General features: G+C 44.5%; 1 protein-coding gene across 1 annotated transcript in view; it reads left to right on the forward strand.

Moving 5' to 3' along the window:
• The window catches only part of LOC139580887 (protocadherin-15-like), a 220,646-nt gene that overhangs the window by 76,727 nt on the left and 125,097 nt on the right, over window positions 1-18,822 (forward strand). Inside the window, exons 6-9 of the mRNA XM_071410010.1 lie at window positions 3,411-3,571; window positions 4,100-4,255; window positions 10,359-10,478; window positions 10,771-10,881. Coding sequence (XP_071266111.1) covers window positions 3,411-3,571; window positions 4,100-4,255; window positions 10,359-10,478; window positions 10,771-10,881 — 548 coding nt within the window. The remainder of the gene's footprint in view (window positions 1-3,410; window positions 3,572-4,099; window positions 4,256-10,358; window positions 10,479-10,770; window positions 10,882-18,822) is intronic.

Here is an 18,822-nt window from a genome sequence, read left to right on the forward strand (position 1 = left end):
TAAATGTTAGCAACACCTCCGCCTTTGTGGAATGCACGGGGGATGTGGTCACTAGTGTAATCAGGAGGTGAGGCCTCATTTAACACAGTAAATTCATCAGGCTTAAGCCATGTTTCAGTCAGGCCAATCACATCAAGATTATGATCAGTGATTAGTTCATTGACTATAACTGCCTTTGAAGTGAGGGATCTAACATTAAGTAGCCCTATTTTGAGATGTGAGGTATCACGATCTCTTTCAATAATGGCAGGAATGGAGGAGGTCTTTATTCTAGTGAGATTGCTAAGGCGAACACCGCCATGTTTAGTTTTGCCCAACCTAGGTCGAGGCACAGACACGGTCTCAATGGGGATAGCTGAGCTGACTACACTGACTGTGCTAGTGGCAGATTCCACTAAGCTGGCAGGCTGGCTAACAGCCTGCTGCCTGGCCTGCACCCTATTTCATTGTGGAGCTAGAGGAGTTAGAGCCCTGTCTATGTTGGTAGATAAGATGAGAGCACCCCTCCAGCTAGGATGGAGTCCGTCACTCCTCAGCAGGACAGGCTTGGTCCTGTTTGTGGGTGAGTCCCAGAAAGATGGGCCAATTATCTACAAATTATATCTTTTGGGAGGGGCAGAAAACAGTTTTCAACCAGCGATTGAGTTGTGAGACTCTGCTGTAGAGCTCATCACTCCCCCTAACTGGGAGGCGGCCAGAGACAATTACTCAATGCCGACACATCTTTCTAGCTGATTTACACGCTGAAGCTATGTTGCGCTTGGTGACCTCTGACTGTTTCATCCTAACATCGTTGGTGCCGACGTGGATAACAATATCTCTATACTCTCTACACTCGCCAGTTTTAGCTTTAGCCAGCACCATCTTCAGATTAGCCTTAACGTCGGTAGCCCTGCCCCCTGGTAAACAGTGTACGATCGATGGATGATTCGTTTTAAGTCTAATACTGCGTGTAATGGAGTCGCCAATGACTAGGGTTTTCAATTTGTCAGAGCTAATGGTGGGAAGCTTCGGCGTCTCAGACCATGTAACGGGAGGAGTAGAGACCAGAGAAGGCTCGGCCTCTGACCCCGACTCATTGCTTAATGGGGAGAACCGGTAGAAAGTTTCTGTCGGCTGAATGAGCGACACCGGTTGAGCATTCCTACAGCATTTCCCTCTAGAAGCCATGAGAAAGTTGTCCGGCTGCGGGGACCGTGCGAGGGGATTTATACTAACGTTACTATTTGTACTTATTGGTGGCACAGATGCTGTTTCATCCTTTCCTACACTGAAATTACCCTTGCCTAACAATTGCGTCTGAAGCTGGGCTTGCAGCAACGCTATCGTCGCCGTAAGGCGATCGTTCTCCTGTATATTATGAGTACAGCGACTGCAATTAGAAGGCATCATGTTAATGTTACTACTTAGCTTCGGCTGTTGGAAGTCCTGACGAACCATGTCCAGATAAAATGTCCGGAGTGAAAAAGTTTAATGAAAAAAAGTTGAGTGAGGGGAAAAACAAAAAATATAAACGGTAATTAAAAAGAATAAAGTTAAAAACCATAAAGTTGTGAGGTAGCAAAGTAAGGTTGGCAACAAAACGCACAGCAGCACGTAAACAAGTCTGCAAGTTGTGACCGCAAAGAAACCACTACTAAAGGACACCAATAAAAAGACTTGCTTGGGCCATGAAGCACAGTGGACATTAGACCTGTGAAATCTGTTCTTTGATCTGATTAGTCCAAATTTGCAATTTTTGGTTCCAACCGCCGTGTCTTTGTGAGATGCAGAGTAGGTGAATGGATGATCTCTGCATGTGTGGTTCCCACCGTGAAGCATGGAGGAGAAGGTGTGGGGGTGCTTTGCTGGTGACACTGTCAGTAATTTATTTAGAATTCAAAGCACACTTAACCAGCATGGCTACCACAGCATTCTACAGCGATACGCCATCCCATCTGGTTTGCGGTTAGTGGGACTATCATTTGTTTTTCAACAGGACAATGACCCGAAACACCAAGACCAAGAAGGAGAGTGATGGAGTTCTGCATCAGATGACCTGGCCTCCACAATCACCCAACCTCAACCCAATTGAAATGATTTGGGATGAGTTGGAAGCAGCCAACAAGTGCTTAGCATATGTGGGAACTCCTTTAAGACTGTTGGAAAATCATTACTCATGAAGCTGGTTGAGAAAATGCCAAGAGTGTGCAAAGCTGTCATCAAGGCAAAGGGTGGCTACTTTGAAGTATCTCAAATATAAAATATATTTTGATTTGTTTAACACTTTTTTGCTTACTACATGATTCCATTTCATAGTTTTGATGTCTTCACTATTATTCTACAATGTAGAGAATAGTAAAAATAAAGAAAAAAAACATGAATCAGTAGGTGTGTCCAAACTTTTGACTAGTTCTGTATCAGTGAGTGGGCTCCAACTGTCTCCAGCGTTAGTGTGAGACGCATCACAGCAGGCTGGACCAGCCATGACCTGGCTAGCAAAGGAGAAAGAGACACGTGGGCCTGTCTGCCCTTCCCCTGACTTCCCTCGGGCCTAGCTGCATACTGGATGTAGGCTAGACATGGGTTTGAAGTTTGATTGCCTTTCCAACTGCACAACAGTTGATGTCAGAAAAGGTCTGGTGTGTGTGTGTGTGTGTAGCCTTGTGGTTAAGAGCGTTGGGCCAGTAACCAGAAGGTCGCTAGTTTGAATCCACCGAGCTGACTAGGTTAAAAATTTGCTGGTGCCCTTGAGGCACTTAACCCTAATTTCTCCTGTAACTCGCTCTGGATAAGAGTGTTTGCTAAATGGCTCAAATGTAAAAATGTTAATGTATCCAGGTACTGTGTAATTATCAGGGCTGAACTGGCCAGTGCTTATCTGAATTAGAATGAATGTACATGGACTGCAGTACCTCCAGGCTTGGGCTTCATCAAAGCTTGGTACCAGACAGGCACTTAGTCCTTATCTGGACTGCAGCAGCAAAGTGTGTGTGGGAAAGCAGCATGTTTCAGACAAGGTGGTCAAGAGCTCAAATGTAATTTTAGCTTGGCCGCCTCCCTGGTTTTTATAAACCAATAGTTTAAGACATATTTTCAGACGTTTTGTATCATTCAAATGGTCTCCTTTGATTTGAAAACATTGCAGTCAAGCAGTTGTTGAGGTTTTTCTATAAGAAGATGTTTCCATTGTCAGAAAATAAGTTCTATGAGTGTGAGGCTTTGTTTTCCTGGGCACACTGCTCTCTACTCCTGCTTTTCTGAAAGATCGTAACAATAGCTCGTAAAAGAGCACTCGAGAAGAGTGAGATTAACAACACAAGGGAATGCTGCCTAGGGAAAACCTGCTCTCAGCAGGTATATTTATCACAGCTCTGTCAATCAACTCCTGGCTGCATTTCAAATCAACCACTTTTCTTTTGTCTCATAAGGAACGCTTTTGGTTGAGAATATGCAAATCCAAGGCCGAGCGGAAGACCCAGGCAGAACCATCTCTCTCTCCCTCCGAGACAACTACAACCATTGGGTAATACTGGACCCGGTCAGACAGAGGCTCTACCTGAACAGCACCGGCAGGGCCCTCGACCGAGATGTAAGCATTCAAACACGCTATGACTGACTATTCATATGTTTGCTGCGGGGTTTGGGTTACTCTAAAGAAAAAAAACTGTTTACTGCAAGTTAGCTACACATTTACATTCCCTTCAAATACATCCTGAGATAAAATAAGCTTCACAGCATACTGTAGCCACGTTGTGTTTCTTTACATTCTCCTATTAAACATGTACAGTGTGTAAGCAACAAACCTATCCATTCTTGAAAGAAAAGTACTGCACATGCACTGAACTGTGCACTTTGAACAGTGCGCCGGATAGAAACGTTGGCTAAATGGTATATGTTATGTACCGGTGTTAGAGTAGTTGATGATAATAGCAGAGATGAAAATGATCGAAGAGCAAAGCATACGTCTGATCTGAAGCATAACTTTCTTTACATGTTCTACACATCAATCCCAGTCATGTTGTTCCGTGTGAACCAGTTGAAAAGAGACGAATGACTCTCTGTCCCCTGCTGTCCTTGGTTCCTTCTGAAACGATGCTTATTTTTTTTCCCCCTCTAGCCCCCCTCCTACATCCATTCCATCGTGGTCCAGGTCCAGTGCACCAACGAGCTGGTCGGGAGCATCATTCGACACGAGGTGCGCATCGTTGTGAGGGATCGCAATGACAACGCGCCCCAGTTCCAGAAGCCTCGCTACTATGTCGCCATAAACGAGGTGAGACCCCCGGGACAAGCTAGTTAAATCTTTTATTGCAGTCCAAGACGATGTGTCTGACTCCCGCTCCGAGGTCACAGGCCACCATTGAGCAGTATCTCATTTACTTAGTATTGAATATTTCAGTCCGTTTAACCTGAATAGGGCCATACAATTTGGGAAAGGCTGTAAAAATGTGAAATATTAGCCATTGCTCAGTGACTGTGGACTGGTAGGTACGGTAATAACTTCAAATCTAATTTCATTTATTCCCATGGAGCTTTTTTGACTGTTGAAGAGACTAAGACTGTGGTCATTAAAATTACTGTAACTATAGCTACTGTAGAATCTTCCCACATTTTATTCTGGAGACCTTTATTCTGGAGATGTTTTGTGTGGTTTAACATTGATGGCCCAACAGTGGGACCTCCATTGGTCTTTATGTGGTTTAGCAGTGGGACCTCCATGGGTCTCTGTGGTTTAACAGTGGGACCTCCATGGGTCTCTATGTGGTTTAACAGTGGGACCTCCATGGGTCTCTATGTGGTTTAACAGTGGGACCTCCATGGGTCTCTATGTGGTTTAGCAGTGGGACCTGCATGGGTCTCTGTGGTTTAACAGTGGGACCTCCATGGGTCTTTATGTGGTTTAACAGTGGGATCTCCATGGGTCTCTGTGGTTTAACAGTGGGACCTCCATGGGTCTCTGTGGTTTAACAGTGGGACCTCCATGGGTCTCTGTGGTTTAACAGTGGGACCTCCATGGGTCTCTGTGGTTTAGCAGTGGGACCTCCATGGGTCTCTATGTGGTTTAACAGTGGGACCTCCATGGGTCTCTATGTGGTTTAACAGTGGGACCTCCATGGGTCTCTATGTGGTTTAACAGTGGGACCTCCATGGGTCTCTGTGTGGTTTAACATTGGGACCTCCATGGGTCTCTATGTGGTTTAGCATTGGGACCTCCATGGGTCTCTGTGGTTTAACAGTGGGATCTTCATGGGTCTCTGTGGTTTAGCAGTGGGACCTCCGTGGGTCTCTATGTGGTTTAACAGTGGGACCTCCATGGGTCTCTATGTGGTTTAGCATTGGGACCTCCATGGGTCTCTGTGGTTTAACAGTGGGACCTCCATGGGTCTCTATGTGGTTTAGCAGTGGGACCTCCATGGGTCTCTGTGGTTTAGCAGTGGGACCTCCATGGGTCTCTGTGGTTTAACAGTGGGACCTCCATGAGTCTCTGTGGTTTAACAGTGGGACCTCCATGGGTCTCTATGTGGTTTAGCAGTGGGATCTCCATGGGTCTCTGGTTTAACAATGGGACCTCCATGGGTCTCTATGTGGTTTAACAGTGGGACCTCCATGGGTCTCTGTGGTTTAGCAGTGGGACCTCCATGGGTCTCTATGTGGTTTAACAGTGGGACCTCCATGCGTCTCTGTGGTTTAACAGTGGGATCTCCATGGGTCTCTATGTGGTTTAGCAGTGGGACCTCCATGGGTCTCTGTGGTTTAGCAGTGGGACCTCCATGGGTCTCTGTGGTTTAACAGTGGGACCTCCATGGGTCTCTGTGGTTTAACAGTGGGATCTCCATGGGTCTCTGTGGTTTAGCAGTGGGACCTCCGTGGGTCTCTATGTGGTTTAACATTGGGACCTCCATGGGTCTCTATGTGGTTTAGCATTGGGACCTCCATGGGTCTCTGTGGTTTAACAGTGGGACCTCCATGGGTCTCTATGTGGTTTAACAGTGGGACCTCCATGGGTCTCTGTGGTTTAACAGTGGGACCTCCATGGGTCTCTATGTGGTTTAGCAGTGGGACCTCCATGGGTCTCTGGTTTAACAATGGGACCTCCATGGGTCTCTATGTGGTTTAACAGTGGGACCTCCATGGGTCTCTGTGGTTTAGCAGTGGGACCTCCATGGGTCTCTATGTGGTTTAACAGTGGGACCTCCATGCGTCTCTGTGGTTTAACAGTGGGACCTCCATGGGTCTCTATGTGGTTTAGCAGTGGGACCTCCATGGGTCTCTGTGGTTTAGCAGTGGGACCTCCATGGGTCTCTGTGGTTTAACAGTGGGACCTCCATGGGTCTTTATGTGGTTTAACAGTGGGACCTCCATGGGTCGCTGTGGTTTAGCAGTGGGACCTCCATGGGTCTCTGTTGTTTAGCAGTGGGACCTCCATGGGTCTCTGTGGTTTAACAGTGGGACCTCCATGGGTCTCTATGTGGTTTAGCAGTGGGATCTCCATGGGTCTCTATGTGGTTTAGCAGTGGGACCTCCATGGGTCTCTATGTGGTTTAACAGTGGGACCTCCATGGGTCTCTGTGGTTTAGCAGTGGGACCTCCATGGGTCTCTGTGGTTTAGCAGTGGGACCTGCATGGGTCTCTGTGGTTTAACAGTGGGACCTCCATGGGTCTCTATGTGGTTTAGCAGTGGGACCTCCATGGGTCTCTATGTGGTTTAACAGTGGGACCTCCATGGGTCTCTGTGGTTTAACAGTGGGACCTCCATGGATCTCTGTGGTTTAACAGTGGGACCTCCATGGGTCTCTGTGGTTTAACAGTGGGACCTCCATGGGTCTCTGTGGTTTAACAGTGGGACCTCCATGGGTCTCTGTGGTTTAACAGTGGGACCTCCATGGGTCTCTGTGGTTTAGCAGTGGGACCTCCATGGGTCTCTGTGGTTTAGCAGTGGGATCTCCACGGGTCTCTATGTGGTTTAACAGTTGGACCTCCATGGTCTCGGTGGTTTAACAGTGGGACCTCCATGGGTCTCTATGTGGTTTAGCAGTGGGACCTCCATGGGTTTCTGTGGTTTAGCAGTGGGACCTCCATGGGTCTCTGTGGTTTAGCAGTGGGACATCCATGGGTCTCTGTGGTTTAACAGTGGGACCTCCATGGGTCTCTGTGGTTTAACAGTGGGACCTCCATGGGTCTCTGTGGTTTAACAGTGGGACCATGGATCTCTGTGGTTTAACAGTGGGACCTCCATGGGTCTCTGTGGTTAAGCAGTGGGACCTCCATGGGTCTCTGTGGTTTAACAGTGGGACCTCCATGGGTCTCTGTGGTTTAGCAGTGGGACCTCCATGGGTCTCTGTGGTTTAGCAGTGGGACCTCCATGGGTCTCTATGTGGTTTAACAGTGGGACCTCCATGGGTCTCTATGTAGTTTAACAGTGGGACCTCCATGGGTCTCTATGTAGTTTAACAGTGGGACCTCCATGGGTCTCTATGTAGTTTAACAGTGGGACCTCCATGGGTCTCTATGTAGTTTAACAGTGGGACCTCCATGGGTCTCTATGTAGTTTAACAGTGGGACCTCCATGGGTCTCTATGTAGTTTAACAGTGGGACCTCCATGGGTCTCTGTGGTTTAGCAGTGGGACCTCCATGGGTCTCTGTGGTTTAGCAGTGGGACCTCCACGGGTCTCTATGTGGTTTAACAGTTGGACCTCCATGGTCTCGGTGGTTTAACAGTACATTCTCCATGGGCTCTGGGCATAGAGGGCCCCAGAGCGGCTTGTGTCCCACTGAGGTGTCCCACCAGGGGACAAAGTAGCTACATGGTGATTTTGCCGCTTTTCCCTAATAGAAAAAGGGTCCCATGAGTGTTTCTGTGTTAGATTGAGCTCATTAGCGAGCAGCCTTTCAGAGTAGCAGACAGAGAAGACAGCCCCTGCAGAAGCTTCTGTTCTCAAACTATTGGAAATGGTTGCTTTCATTATTCTGCTCTATAGATTTGTTTTCACACAGTTTGAAATGTTGGTTTTATTTGGATCGTTCATCTGTAGATGGTCTACAGACTATCAGCAACATTTAAACTATCTACTACCCTAGCTCTAGCTCTAACCTTAACCCTCATCCTAACCCTAAATGTAACCCTTACCCTAAACTTAACTCTTACCCTAACCCTTATTCTAAACCTAACCGCAACCCAAATAGTTGCTTATCGACAGATAGTTGACCTGTAGAGCAACTACAGATGGGGAAAACCGGACTATCCAAACAAAGTGTGACTGAAATGTTCAACTGACACGGAGATAGGGGTCCAACAGAATGCAGAGTTTCCCGTCCATCAGTCAACTTTTTAAGCCCATATAGTGGAGAGCTACAGGGCCGTCGAAGCGGAGAGCAATATAACAACAGTTAGAGGTATTCACGGTTGAAGGAAGTATGTTGTGGAGATGAAGACATCTGCTAATGTGAGATCTTGACTGCACACGTGGACATACTTGGCATGACAGTACTGTGTGCCATATAGTATCTGGAGAGCCTTATTTGCATGCTTTCCAACTTTTCGCTGAAGTTGCAAGCCCGGAGGATGGAGGAGTTAGTGAATGGCAATCATGCTTGCTAGCTGTATGCTCTTGTGAGACCTTGACCCTGTTTAGAAATTCCATTAACTACACCTTCACCTGAGACTGGCATCAAGAGTTATAGTCAAGGCTGAATCACTCACACTTGTTAATCAGGCAATTAGTCGTTAGACAGCTCTAGATACGACTTAACCTTTCAACACCTTGTTATCTCATATGGGGAGAATCTTTTGGCCTCTCCTTGTGTATCCCAATAAATACACTACTAAGACATGCAGTAACCCCTTGGTTATTAAAGGCACTGTACACTTCTTTAGACTAGATTAATTCATTCATTACGGCGGCCTTCATGCATGCAGTCCGTTACGCAATGTTTATCACCGAGGCGCTGATGTGCAGACTAAGGGACGTGGAGGAGTGATGTGCTCCCAGAGGTGTGTCTGTGACTGGTTGGCGCTGGGAGAGCCTTGCATCCCAATGAGGACAGGCACCACGATTCATTGTGGTGTCTGTCCTAAATAATGTTAGCTCCTAAATAATGCATGCTTATGTATTTCTGCGGTTTACAAAATTGCAGAATGGATGGGGTGTATGGCTGTCCCTATTCTGCCGAAGACGACAGAGGAGATTTCAATTTTTGCGAATGGGAAACATGGAATCGTGCCTCTACTTTTCATTACAGCACCTCTTTAGAAATTACATTTGGGGTCCCTGCTGTGGGTTTCCATTAGGTTTTTCCCTATTCGGTTCAGTGAAAACATTTTTACAGTACCAGTCAAACCATAGCTGATGTCAGTAGTGTTTCTCTGAACTCTCTCCTCTCTTCCTCTTGTATCTGACATCTTTTGTGTGTTCATGTTCCTGAAAAGTCAGATACAAGAGCAGCAGAGTAGCATTTCAGGAGCTAAAATACCCAGGTTTCCTTGGTGCTGCCAACAGGCACTAAACTATTACCTTCTCTTCTCACATCTGATAGCGGTCCACTGTGGGATTCAGGTATGACAGCTGAAAGGAAGCATTCTAGTGCTGTGAATCACTCACCCCTCTCAGAAGACCAAGAGCAAGGCTTTGTTGGTGATTGGCTGAGCTAGCCACCTCAGAATCCAACTGGGATTATGTTGTTGCGCAACCAGTCACTTCAAACCTAACTAATCCTGTTTTCACTGCAATATGCTTGTCTGTAAACAAATCAACAGCATGTTGGTTAGTGACGCGGGAAAAATTGATACAGTTCCATATCGCAATGTTATTTTTGATGATATTATATAGCTACTTTTTTTGTTGCTAGGTAGCGTTAGCTAGCGCTATTGTCGACTGTACCTGCACCAAAACTGCAGTATTTTTCATCCTATAGCTTGTTCTCCATCTTCTTTTAAAATAGTGATCCAATATTGTTTTCAGCACTTTTGTTTCCATGACTGGTCAAAACTCATTTTCTCATGCTCTCTCTTGTCTCTCTGCAGCAGACGTACGGTATAGTGAGAAATATGTCAGGAATGTCAAATCGCAATAGAATTGCAGTATCGAATCACAAAACATCTAGAATCGTGAGAATCTTAATAGTCGTATGGGCACCTAAGTCTCGTGATAATATAGTATAGTAAGGTCCCTGGCAATTCCCAGCCCTACTGTTGGTTTAGCCTTCATTGTATGTTTCACTCAGAATGGCTGGATCGTTAGTGTTGTGATGAAGGTTGTTGTCGACCGAATGCTTAGCACAGGAAAACTGACACTTACATCTGATTCAAGTGCGTGGAGACTTCTTTTTATAGTTTGGATCGTTAGTATTGTCATAACGATGTAATAATGTCTCACAGTTGACCCCAATTGGCACCACCATCTTCTCCGGCTTCACTGGGAATAATGGCGCCCTGGACATTGATGACGGCCCAAACGGACAGATCGAATACATCATCCAGTACAACCCAAATGACCCGGTATGTTACATCTCAATACTTACTGACTGACCCATCCAATCTGATTCTCTTTAAACCCACGACTGATGGCAATCACACTGCACAGCCTAAAAAGATTGCTAGAGATATTTGATTATTACCGTATTACTCATATCACTAGGTAGGGGTCACAAGGCCATAAATGTCCTGTTGAGGCAATCTCTACACCAGAGATCTCTGCACTCGCACTGGCAGACAATGAATGAGGCAAGGGGGAGCTTTTCTGAGTGGAGTGCACTCTTAACCCAGGGTACTGTATCTCTTTGTGTCGCAGATGTCCAACAGGACGTTTGACATCCCGCTCACCCTTTCTGGCTCGATGGTCCTGAGGGAGAGGCTCAACTACGAGGAGATCACCCGCTACCTGGTTGTCATCCAGGCTAATGTAAGTCTGTCTGTCTGCATGGCTATCTAGTCATCAAAGTCTGTGGTCGTGTCTGGAATGGCACCCTATTCCCTGTATAGTACACTACTTTTGGCCAGGGCCTGTCTGTCTAGGGTAAGCGATGAACAAACCAAACACTGGAGCATACTGTACATGGGTACAGGACTGTACAATGTGTTTTTTGAATAGGGCAGGCTGTAGCACTAAGAAAAACTTGAAGTGAAACTTTATACCACTTCGTAAATGCAAAATCATATTTTTGTGTGTGTTAAATGATTGTTGGATGTTCTTTTGAAAAGAGGGACATACTATAGATGTACAAGGCAAGAATGGTAAAGAGAGTACAGAATAATCCATTCAGTTATGCCTCAGTCAAGGTATTACTCTGGAATGGAACATTCACCAAAGGTGTCATTCATTACCAGAATTGTACCGAAATGTTTTTCAATGTCTTTTGATACTGGAACATGTGAATGAACAGATACTTGAACCGATGTGGCATATATGTTCAATGCAAGTGCTTATCCAGACTGAAATGAATGCAATGCATAATCTTTTGGAAAATACAGAAAGGATGTTGCACTTAAGATAGAATCGCGTTGTTCCACCAATTAGGTGCCTTTTAGGCGAGTGGCCAGGCCTACGCATTTTTTAGGTACTCCTACCCGAGGTAGAACAAAACACAAGCATGTTTTTTTCTCCTCTCTAATGTATCCCATTTATGAAATGGATGGTTGTGTAAAAAATATTTTTACTGCAAAAGTGGTTAAATTGATAGATATTGTGACCCTAAACTCGAAAAGTGCAGCATAATGTCTGGCTGGAGGGTGGATGAGTTGCATAACCTCATGTAACCTAATATTGCAAGCACTGACATTGCTAAAATGTGGAATGCAAGTAGTCCGTTGTCTACACTACATACACAAACAAACAGCATAAGGATATCGTAATCTTGGAAATATAGACCTGTAAACACTGAGATAGTATCGGCGGAAATGCCAATTATGAATATTTCTGATGAATGTAAGCTTTACTTTTCGGTAGCTGGTTAATAGACAACTTTACAAGTCGAAATGGTCTCTCACGCAGCGCTATATGATCCTGCCTGACAAAAATACATACACACTAAGGAAAGAGGACTCCTGAAGGGTGAAGGTTCTATGTGGAAACCACAGGAGGTTGGTGGCACCTTAATTGGGAAGGATGGGTTCATGGTAATGGCCGGAACAGGGGGAAATTGAATGGCATCAAGCACATGGAAACCATGTGTTTGATGCCATTCAATTTGCCCTGTTCCGGCCATTATTATTAGCCGGTCTCCCCTCAGCAGCCTCCACTGGTGGAAACATAATGACTTAAAGAACCAAATGATGAAAGACTGTGTCGGTGTAAATACATTTGATTATGAATCCAATATGGACAACATAATTACACTCAAACACCTTTGCCTGCATATAAATTGCCCTGGTTTATTTTGTATTGTGTTATTCTGTCTTGAACACTAGAGCTGCTGGGCCTCTGACTGAAACATTCTAACAGTGTAATTAACACATTTCATTTATTCTATCGCAAAATAATTGTTTGGTTGTGTTTATGAAGGCCTTGGGTAACATTAGAATACTTTAAAAAATATATTTGAAATAACACATTAGCATTTTCATTAGTTTGTTACCGTACAAACATTTTTGTTTAATAAACACACAAATTCAAGTGTTCAATTTTATTTGTGGAGTGCTTTTGTTACAACTATGAAACAGAAAGCATATGTGTTGGAAGACGGTAACAGCTTCTTTAAAATAAAATACAAATAAAATACCCCAACCACCAAGACGCACAGTCAAATGATGGAAACATCAGTAGGCTAAACATTTTATAATGGCCTTGGTAAATAGTGAATCTCAGCACAAAAACAAGTATGGCATTATAATGAATATAAGTAATACGTGTCAATATGACAGCAGTCAAAAATGGTCAATTACAGTTATCTGGTGCTTTTGTGCGTCAGTTGGGTTTCATTTAGCTGTTATCCCTTGTCCCAACAGTTGCCCCAATTTTTGTAACTTTCACTGGTTTGACACACTTTGACATACCTTTGTTTGGTTGTAGTGCGTAATAGTCTCCGGTTCTCTCTTTATTGTGTCCTGTTGTCTTATCATTCTTCAGCACCGTTGTGGAGTACAATGGCTGTGCAGGAGCCTTATTTTGTGCAGAGGGAGGGAGCTCCCGTCTCATTTTGTTCATGCCGCCGGCCAGACTTGTTTTCTTTGCAAGCAACGTGTTCACCAATGACAGTAAAGTGAAGAAACGTTACATGGTGACATTTCTCCCCTTGCCAACCTAACGTTCCACAAGACTCATCACCACATTCTGACTCTCTCTCACCTGCTGCCCGGATGTTTTCCCAGATATTGAAAGCCGTTCCGCATGTACAATTACACACGCTCTTACTCTGTAGCCTACTCCAACTAGGCCTGAGTAGACTGATAAGACTGCTTGGATTCAGTGGACTGATGTAGGGTGCGCTGTTTTGAGGTGATAATTACAATAGATGGATACAATAGAATGGTCCGCCCTGTTCTTCATTCACAATTGGTGATTTACATAATTATGTATCGTTCGCTTCCCCTCTCGCATCAACTCACCCATTCTCCCCCTTTCTCCCCATCATACTTTACTTTTATTTCATCTGTTGTTACATGTGTGAAATCGGTAAAGTTTAGGTTCAGTTTCGAAGGTAATTATCAGAGGGATTATCAACTATCGGCAGAAGGAGCGGAGCAGGCCCTACTCTCGGGAGAAGTCAGGGGCAACATGGGAAAACCAGCAAAAAATGACATGCACTCCTAAAACTGGTTATAACTCCAGTTCTGTTTGAGAATAAATAAATCATGAGTGGTCAAAAATAACTGCTTTAGCGGTTCTAGTGTTAAAACGGTTTCATACAGCTCTTGGTATAACTATGAGTGGCACTGCCATGCCTCTGTTTTGAATAGCCGAAGCCAACTAGCTTTTAAATGTGTGTTGATGTTTTTCACGACACAAGCACACAGTAGTGTAACCAAGTTACAGGAAAGCAACCTGTTCTACAACAGTCAGCCACTCTAGTAGCGTATATGCAGGGCTTTAACCGTATCCCTATTTAGCCCAATGAAACGAAGTGTGCAAGGTTGATTCAAAGAGTCTGAGGTGACCAGGACATGAGTGTGTCCTAACAGGGTGAGGACATAAAGTAGCCAGTATTGGTTTTAGTTCTGGGGCCTGACCAGGTTACACAGCTAACTGGTCATTCTGGGAATGCTGCAGAGACAAGGGCAGTAAGTATCCTTCCTGTTTGACTGTCAGGGTATACAGTTTCCATGTATACAACAGTTGGGTCGAGGCACTCGGCACATGCAGTCTGCATGCCAACGAGAACCATTGACTAACTGGAATGTCATCTCAGCCTAATTGATGCAGGGGATACTCCAGTAGTGGAATGGTTAGTTGTCTGGTTGTGAAGGAGAGTGTGAGATTGATGTCACAAACAGACCTGAATGTGGCATATTCCTTTATATTCCTTTGGAAGTCAGGTAGATAGATTTATTTGGCCGATATTTACTATGGCTAGTTGGCTGTGATTACGCTCTCGAACGGCTAGATATTCTTTACCATTCGGCCATCAGATCTGCTCCTTATAGGACAGATCACTATCACTATGCTCCTCTGTAAACTGGTCATCTCTGTGTACCCGTTGCAAGACCCACTGGTTGATGCTTATTTATAAAACTCTCTTAGGCCTCACTCCCCCCTATCTGAGCTACCTACTGCAGCCCTCATCCTCCACATACAACACCCGTTCTGCCAGTAAGATTCTGTTAAAGGTCCCCAAAGCACACACATCCCTGGATCGCTCCTCTTTTCAGTTGGCTGCAGCTAGCGACTGAAAAAAACACTCAAACTGGACCGGTTTGTCTCCATCTCTTCATTCAAAGACTCAATCATGGACACTCTTTCTGACAGTTGTGGCTGCTTCGTGTGATGCATTGTTGTCTCTACCTTCTTGCCCGCTGTGCTGTTGTCTACAGTATGCCCAATAATGTTTGTACCATGTTTTGTGCTGCTACCATGTTGTGTTGCTACCATGTTGTTGTCATGTTGTGTTGCTACTAGGGTTACAAAGGGTTGAAAACCTTCTGGAATATTTCTGGACATTTTCCAGAAATTTTCCATGTGACGTTAAGCCCGGGAATTTGGGGAATTTTGCTTAAATTCATAAAAAAGTTAGCTTATAACAGTGAACCTTTTTTTGGATACGCATAAGGCAAATCTAGGTCTTGTGGCATATTTTGGTTAAACTATCCATAACTCAATGGAATTGAAACCCTCTGCATGCACAGTGCATTCTTCCATCACATGTGCAGTGCACTCTTCCATCACATGTACAGCTGATTCTCAAGATCTTGCACACTAATGAGATGCTATTGAGCCCACACTACTACACTGTCTGAGCCAAGGAATACATGCTTTCTGGTAAGTTTTGATTACCATACTGGGTGGGGTGAATATATTGTATATGACATACATGATTTTTTGTTAACTAGTAAATAGTAGCCTACATCAAAGTGTGTTTTAAATCATTGCTAACTTGTGAACAATTTCTGCTAGTTAGTTTTTGCTACCATGTGGGTTTTTAGCTTGCTTGAGCCTGCTAAATGAGGAGTGTTAATTCACCTATTTCCATACATGTTTCATTTTGAAACATTTATCTTACAAAGGAGTTGTTTAATCTAACTGCTTAACTATTTATCTGTACATGGAATTGTATTTGTTGTTTTTTTACAAAAACATTTCTAATCTTTACAGGAAAATGCCACGGGCACTATCTGATGTGTGGAGACATTTCACTGCAGCTAAAGTAGAAGGAAAAGCTGTGTACATTTGAAAATACTGTGCCAAATCATATGTGAAGAATGCAACAAAGATGCAGAATCATCTGGCCAAGTGCATAAAGTTCCCTCAGCACTCACAACAAGCAACCTCTGACAAAAGTCTCTCTACTTCTATTCGAGGTGAAAATGATGACTCTAACACCTTATCCATAGCAACAGCTCATGGTCCTCTTTGAATCAGAAGTTTTTTTGACTCAGTGGAGGAACGTAGTCAGATAAATGCTGATGAATGTCTTGCTCGAGCTGTGTATGCAACTGGTTCAACTCTGATGCTCACAGGCAATGTATATTGGAAGAGATTTCTGAATGTCCTTCACCCAGCATACACCCCTCCAACCAGACATGCTTCATCTACTAATTGCTGGATGCAGAGTTCAAGTGAAGGTCAAGCAAATTATAGAGAAAGCAGACTGTATTGCAATCATCTCTGATGGGTGGTTGAATGTTCATGGGCAAGGAATAATTAAATTAGCACAGACACAAGGGACAACAGACACACCGGCCTCTAAATTGCAGATGAGCTGAAGGCACTCATCAATGACCTTGGACCACAGAAGGTATTTGCACTGGTGACAGACAATGCTGCGAACATGAATGTCGCTTGGTCTAAAGTGCAGGAGTCCTACCCTCACATCGCACCCATTGGCTGTGCTGCTCATGCATTGAATCTGTTTCTCAAGGACATCATGGCACTGAAAACAATGGATACACTCTACAAGAGAGCCAAGGAAATGGTTAGGTATGTGAAGGGTCATCAAGTTATAGCGTATAACAAGAGCACCACATTGAAGCTGCCCAGCAACACCCGTTGGGGTGGTGTTGTCATCATGTTTGACAGTCTCCTGGAGGGGAAGGAGTCTCCAAGAAATGGCCATATCACTTGATGGGGCTGCTGATATGGACAGCCCCATCAAGAGGATCCTCTTGGATGATATGTTTTGGTAGAAAGTGGTAAGCAGCCTGAAACTCCTGAAACCTATAGCAGTAGCCATTGCACAGATTGAGGGAGACAATTGGCATCCTGTCGGATGTTCAGACTCTGCTTGCAGATGTAAGAGAAGAAATCAGGACTGCCCTGCCCACTTCACTGTTGCTCCAAGCAGAGGAAACTGCAGTTCTGAAATGCATCAAAAAGCGTGAAGACTTCTGCCTGAAGCCCATACACACCGCAGCGTACATGTTGGACCCCAAGTATGCTGGCAAGAGCATCATGTCTGGTGCAGAGATCAGCAAGGCCTATGGTGTCATCACTACTGTGTCTCGCCACCTTGGCCTGGATGAGGGCAAGGTTCTTGGCAGTCTGGCGAAGTACACTTCCAAGCAAGGGCTTTGGGATGGAGATGCAATATGGCAGTCGTGCCAACATATCTCATCAGCCACCTACTGGAAGGGACTTTGTGGATCTGAGGCTCTTTCCTCTGTTGCCTCCGTCATCCTCCAAATCCCACCAACATCAGCCTCCTCAGAGTGCAACTGGTCCTTGTTTGGGAACACACACACCAAAGCACGCAACAAGCTGACCAATACAAGGGTTGAACAATTGGTGGCCATCCGGGCAAATTTGAGGCTTTTTGAGCCTGACAACAAGCCATCCTCAACAAGGTTGGATAGTGACAGTGAAGATGAGGCCTCAGAGTCTGATGTTCAAGAGGTGGACATTGAGGAGGTCCAGAGAGAAGACATGGAACCCTGAGAGGAAGACAACCAAAGCCTTAGTTTCTAGACTATCATTTTACAGATATATGTTGAAAACGTTTTTGGGAGATGCGATGGATCATTGGGGATCATTCAATATTCCCTTTCTTTTGTTGTTCAGTGAAATCATCCCATGTGAAGAGTCAACTTATTTAATTAAAGTTCAATTCGTAACAATTTTATTTTTTCTATTGGAAGGACTTAATCATTTGCAATTATGTCTACTTATGATAAGGCAAAAGGTTTATGTTTCTGTCTCCATATGATATGGTAAATATATCCAATGCAAAAAACATCTACATCTACCATCTACATCTACAATGGTATTAATATTAATTTGCATATATTTCCATTAATTCCCATATATTCCCGTTAATTCCCATATATTCCCGTTAATTCCCACAGAAAGTTTCCACCTCTGAATATTCCCCAAAATGTGCAACCTTAGTTGCTACCATGCTGTGTTTTCATGTGTTGTTGCCATGTTATGTTGTCGTCTTAGGTCTCTCTTTATGTAGTGTTGTGGTGTCTCTCTTGTTGTGATGCGTGTTTTGTCCTATATTTTATATTTTATTTTTAATCCCAGCCCCCGTCCCCACAGGAGTCCTTTTGCCTTCTGGTAGGCCGTCATTGTAAATAAGAATTTGTTCCTAACTGACTTACCTAGTTAAATAAAGGTTAAATAAAAATGAAGAGTGACAGAACCTTTTGAGCGTGATATCAGGTTACCTAGAGGTTACTTAGAGTGTAGGTCATAGACTGTGACTGTGAAGCGTTGGTTATGAGGGACGTAGCACAGCTCCACACACATATACATTTGAAGATTATCCCTGGGCTTTGATGGAAAGGTAAGGGGTTGCAGAGGTGGTGGAACTGATCAAGCAGAGATCACTATCTCACAGTCAATCCCCAGCCACCATACACAATCATATACAGCATCTTTATTTAAGTTTGTCCATCCTTAAGACCTCTTGTTTGCCATAGATGGCATTATGCCCTTATATGTTGGGATTACTGAACAGTTTCCCACGCCAATGCATTAGTCACCACAGCATGAGAGCTCATTCTTCACATGCGAGTCCAGTTCAGGTGTCACATGGGCTGGCCAGCCCTGGGTGGTAGCAAAATAGGTGCATATGAGGGCAATGCACATCAGCACTTTCCAGATGGCATTTTGGCTGTTGAATGGCCTCCTGACATGTGGCAGTCCAGTTGCATGGTGTCTCTGTCTTTATTAACTGCCAGAGGGGGGACTGCTGGTGGAGTGGTCCTATCGAGGATAGTTCTGGGAGATTCAGGAGGGCATTGACATTGGAGA

This window comes from Salvelinus alpinus, chromosome 7 (genome assembly GCF_045679555.1).
Source record: "Salvelinus alpinus chromosome 7, SLU_Salpinus.1, whole genome shotgun sequence".
NCBI lineage: Eukaryota > Metazoa > Chordata > Actinopteri > Salmoniformes > Salmonidae > Salvelinus > Salvelinus alpinus.